General features: G+C 33.7%; 1 protein-coding gene across 1 annotated transcript; it reads left to right on the top strand.

Moving 5' to 3' along the window:
• The first annotated feature begins 3,481 nt into the window (after window positions 1-3,481).
• Window positions 3,482-4,437, top strand: LOC100922311 (olfactory receptor 6N2). Its single transcript, XM_003767888.2, has one exon. It carries the CDS (start codon window positions 3,484-3,486, stop codon window positions 4,435-4,437), a length of 954 nt encoding a protein of 317 aa, XP_003767936.1. The 5' UTR covers window positions 3,482-3,483.
• The last annotated feature ends 1,237 nt before the right edge of the window (window positions 4,438-5,674 follow it).

Raw genomic sequence — 5,674 nt, 5'->3', positions numbered from 1 at the left:
TTAAGGAAGACAGGCAGGCAAGAAAGAAGGAAGTGAGCAAGAGAGGGAGAAAAGAAGAGAGGGAGAAGAGAAGAAAAGTGGAAAAAGCATTTAAGTATTATTAAGTAACAATAGATAGTTCCATGAATGATAACAAAAATTTTACAAATATTTCATTTGATCCTCACAACCCTGGAAAGTCAGTGCAATTATTATTTCCATTTTACAATTGAGGAAACCAAGGAAAACAAATTAAGAGACTTGGTTATGGTTACACAGCTAATGGGTATCTCAGACTAGATTTGAATTCAGGTCTTTCTTTATCTGCACCAGATAACTCCCTCTAAATCTGCTACCTAAGAGGGAGCCTATTCCACTTTGGATGGCTCCAACTATTGTTGTTTCTTAAGTTATATTTTAACTGGTAATTCATAGGTATTTTAAACATCTCATCTTTATTTCTAAATACACCTATCCCCCCTTCTCTGTACAATTAGCCATCCATTGTAACAAAGGATAAAATTTGACTATCTGTGTGATATTTTGTATTCATAATCTATCATCTTTGCCAAAAAGGGAGGAAGTCACCTCATCTTGTCTCTTCTTCTGGGGCTTTTATACTTTTTAGGTACTTTTATACAGTGTTTATTTCCCTTTCTTATTGTAGTTACTTTGATTTTATTCATGTGAAAAGTCTTTTTATTTCATATAATTGAAACTATTTTCCCTTTCGGGGTTGTCTCTAGCCCTTGTTTGGTTAAAAATGCTCCTCTATGCATAGATGTGAAAAGGATCTGATTTGGCTCTCATATAAATTGTTACAATATGATCTTTAATATTTAGTTGCATTTCATTTTTGAGTTTATATTGTACACGGTTTTCCTATGACAGTACTAACTGTGTGATCCTAGAAGAAATATTTCACATTTCAGTAGACTGTAAGTAATGTATATTCATAATTTAAGGAAATACTAAATTCAATCAGAGATGAAGGAAAATAAAGGTGTGTTTTTTTTCCTCCATCCAAGTTCATGGACTTTTTCTGTAGATGGATAACATTTTTTTTCACAATTAAGTTTTTCAGAACTGTCTTGGATTATTGTATTGCTGAAAAAAAAAAGCTAAATCATTCACAGTTGATCATGATATAGTATTAGTGTTACTGTGTACAGCTTTCTGGTTCTGATTTCTTGTAACAGAATAATATTACAACCATATATTATGTATTCAGCCATTTCTCAATTGATGAACATCCTCCTCAATTTCCAATTATTTGCTACCACAGAAAGAGCTACTATGAATATTTTTGTACAAATAAGTATTTACTTTTTTCTTTGATGTTTTTGGGGCACAGATTTAATATTATCACTGAGTCAAAATTATGCACAGTTTTATTACCCTTTGGGCACAGTTTCAAATTGTACTCCAGAAAAAGTTAGATTAGCTTACAACTTTGCCAACAGTGTATCGTGTTCCAATTTTCCCATATCCTTTAAAACATTTGTCATTTCCTTTTTGTCCTATTAGTTAAGGTGATGGGTAGAAGATAGTATCTCAGAATTGTTTTAATTTACATTTTTAGAATCAAAAGTGATTTGAAACATTTTCTTCATATGACTAGAGATGTTTTTAATTTCTTTTTCTGAAAACTGCTATTGATATCCTTTGAACTTTTTGTCAATTGAGAAATGACTTATATTCTTATAACATTGTAAAATCCCCTCTTCTCTTGCTTTCTGTTTTCATTCTAATCTTGGTTGCATAAATTTTTTATGTAAATGCTTTTTATTTTAATATATTAAAATATATATATATATATAATATATTTTAAAATATATTAAAAAGTATTTGCTTTGCATCTTGTAACACTCTGTGTCTTGTTTGGTACTAAATTCTTCTCTTATCCATATCTCTGACAGGCAACTCTGAACCCTTAATTTGACCAAGGTATCACCTTTCATGTCGAAATCATGTATATATTTTGACTTTATCTTGATATATACTATAAAATTTGGTCTATATCGAGTTTCTGCCATATTGTTTTTCCAGTTTTCCCAGAAGTTTTTTTTTTTTATCAGATAGTGAGTTCTTTTCCCAAAAGTTTGTGTCTTAAGATTTATCAAACACTAAATGATTGTATTATGTATTTAATCTATTCCACTGTTTCTCTTATTTCTTAACCATTATCAGATTGTTTTCATAATTAATTCTTTGTGATATAGTCTGAGGTCTGTTATAACTAGATAAGTTTCCTTTATATGTGTTGTTCCCATGATATTTTTGATCATTTGTTCTTCCAAATGAATTTTGTTATTGTTTTTAATAGCCAAATAAATTTTGGGTAGTTTGGCTGGTATGGCACTGAATAAGTTAATTAGGTAGAATTTTAATTTTTATCCTATTGGCTCAGTCTAACCAAGAGAAATTCTTATTTTTAATTATTTAGATCTGATTGTTCGTACAAAAAGTGTTTTGTAATTGGGTTCATGTAGCTCCTGGATTTGTCTTGATAGGTAGATATGAGTATTTTGCAATGTTTACAACGATTTTAAACGGAATTTCTTTCTATCCCTTGCTGATGGACTTTGTTGGCAATATATGGAAATGCTGATGTGGATTTATTTTAACTGCAAATTTGCTAAAGTTGTTAACTAGGTTGACTAGCTTATTAGTTGGTTTTCTAGGATTGTCCAAGAGTATTATCAGGTCACTTGCAAAGAGTGAAAGTTTTGTTTTCTCTTTACCTATTCTAATTTTTTTTTATTTCTTTTTTTCTTCTCTTATTGCTGTAGTTTGCATTTCTACTAATGACCTTCTTTACTTCATGCTTGATCTTATTAGAAAGGCTTCTATCTTATCTCCATTACACATAACACTTAGTGATTTTTACATAGATACTATTCATCAATTAAAAAATTACATTTAATTCTATGCTCTCTACGGCTTTTTAATAAGAATGGATGTTGCATTTCTTCTTTATCTGTTGATAGAATCATTTCTTTTGGTTTCCTTACTAATATGATTTCCTTATTAATATTGGTTTCCTTACTAATATGGCCAATTATACTGATAGTTTTTCTAATATTGAACCAGGAATACATTCCTACCTGGTGATAGTAGAAATAACTATTATTTAAATGTTTGGTAGAATTCACTTTTGAATCTATCAGACTATGGAATTTTTTCCTTTTTTTTTTCTTTTTTTAATTTCCATTTTGACTATTTATTATTATCTGCTCCCCCACACACCAAAAACATTGATAAAGATAGAGATAAAATTTTTATTCCTTTAGTAGAGTTCAGATCATGCATCCAAGGAAATAATTGCACTTGCGTAGTAATGCAAACCAAGCTTATCAGGTGTGAACTGGAGAAATCCAGAGAGTATTTTGGTAATAGAATGAAGGAAAGCCACAGAAGACTTTCCAAAAAAAGGTGTTTTCTTAGCACTGTCAACTCAAGTCTTTCTCATTCATTCTCTTCATTACAGAATCCTATTTCTTCATGGAACAATACAATCATACAACAGTGACTGAATTTGTTCTCCTTGGTTTCCCCAATGTAGATGACATCCAGATTTGGCTCTTTACTTTGTTGTTGGTTGCCTACCTCTTTACTATTTTTGGCAATTTGCTCATTTTCCTGGTCATTCGACTTGATTCTGCTCTTCACACCCCCATGTATCACTTTGTCAGTGTCCTTTCCTTTTTGGAGTTATGGTATACAGCCACCACAATCCCCAAGATGCTGGCCAACTTACTTAGTGAGACAAAGACCATTTCCTTTGCAGGTTGCCTCTTGCAGACCTACTTCTTCCATTCCCTTGGGGCTTCTGAATGCTATCTCCTCACAGCCATGGCCTATGACAGGTACTTGGCTATCTGCAGGCCCCTTCACTACCCAGCAATCATGACTCCAGTACTCTGTGCCAAGATGGCTGCAAGTTGTTGGACTTGTGGCTTCCTATGTCCTATCTCTGAAGTTATCTTGGTCTCCAGACTCCCATTTTGTGGCTACAATGAGATACAGCATATCTTCTGTGACTTTCCACCCCTGCTGAGCCTGGCTTGCAAGGACACATCCACCAATGTGGTGGTGGATTTTGCCATCAACAGCTTTATTATCATTATTACCTTCCTTTTCATCATGGCATCCTATGGACGAATCATTGGGGCTGTGCTGAAGATCAAGACAGCATCAGGGCGGAAGAAAGCCTTCTCTACCTGTGCTTCCCACCTCATAGTGGTTCTAATTTTTTTTGGTAGCATCATCTTTATGTATGTTCGATTGAAAAAGAGCTATTCACTGACACTTGACCGGACCTTGGCTGTTGTCTATTCTGTGCTCACACCATTGGTCAACCCTATAATTTATAGCCTTCGCAACAAAGAGATCATGAAAGCCATTAAGAGAACTATCCTCCAGCAAGGGAGACAAGCTAGCCCTACACATGCTTAGTTTTTATTACTGATCTCATCTTGGCCTGGTCCAACTCATTGCTGACTTCATGCAGGTCTCACCTACCACTGGTCCCACCTATTAGTGACCATACCTAGGTCTCAAGTTTCCAATATGTACCCCTGATTCCAGAATGGAGACCACCTGAGATCTTAAGGATCTGTAGTCAACCATATGAACTAGTCAAACTCCCTGAACTTTTGTCTATGTGGCTAAATTCTAGACAATGTTCATATTCTTAGAAAAGTATATTCTCTCATGAAACTCCTGAAATAGAAAGTTGTGTGGCCAGAAATAAGAATTTCTGATCATGTGACCAACTGTTAGAAAACTTAGATTTCTCTGCCCTGTACTCAGTACTCATAATTGACTATTCTCAGTTTCCACTTCTCTTTCCTTTGCCATTCCACAACCACCCCTACGATGGAGGAAGATGTTAATTCAACTCTAAAGTTGTTTCTCTGACCTCTTCAACCCAGCACTGGTGACTAAGTTCAATGGTCAAATAAAGGATGTGAAGAGATTGTAGCACCGTTACCTCTTTCTCTGTATTTCTTCCTTCTGTTCTTTCTCTGTCTCCCTATTTCTATCTCTGCCTGCCTGCCTACATGATTGCCTGTCTGTCTCTCTGTGTGTGTATGTGTGTGTATTTGTTTTTTTATTTCTTTCCCTCCCTTTCATCTTTCTGTTTTTCCCCATCACATGGAGTATATAGCTCTGATATTATCCATGTATTTCCATCATTGTGTTCTAATTTTTTTGTCTCTTTCATTATCTTTTATGTTTCAACTATGTTTCTGATCATAATTCTTCTTTCTTTTTTTAAATTTCTGTAATTTATTTATTTTTGTTTATTTATTATTATTTATCAAATCTGATAGGGTGATATGCTCCTATACGTGTCTAACCCCTTGAAACTGATGCATGAAAAAAAATTTTTTTTTCCAGGTGGTGCTTGTCATGGCTTTGTTCTGAGCTTTCTTTGTGACTTATGGAAGGCTCATATCGAGTCACAGTTTTCTGTGGCTGAGCATAAAGTGCCACTCTGGCTTTTTCTCAAGTATCACATGTAAAAAAGTGATTATTCTCTTCTTTCCAATTTACTTTGGGAAATTATTGAGCAAGAAATATAATGCAGTTTCATCTTTATAAACCTAAGAGGGGTGCTTCCAAAGGAATCCCCATGTTATAACATGGTCACTCAGGAAAAAAAATATATTATTATATAATATAAATT

The sequence above is a fragment of the Sarcophilus harrisii genome, chromosome 4 (genome assembly GCF_902635505.1).
Source record: "Sarcophilus harrisii chromosome 4, mSarHar1.11, whole genome shotgun sequence".
In the NCBI taxonomy this organism is placed as follows: Eukaryota; Metazoa; Chordata; class Mammalia; order Dasyuromorphia; family Dasyuridae; genus Sarcophilus; species Sarcophilus harrisii.
Note: the sequence above shows the minus strand (reverse complement) of the source record. Positions and strands in the feature narration are given on the sequence as shown.

Bases quoted from the DNA above. Each gene is read 5' to 3' on its own strand.
- LOC100922311 (XM_003767888.2), top strand. From the start codon at position 3,484: ATGGAACAATACAATCATACAACAGTGACTGAATTTGTTCTCCTTGGT.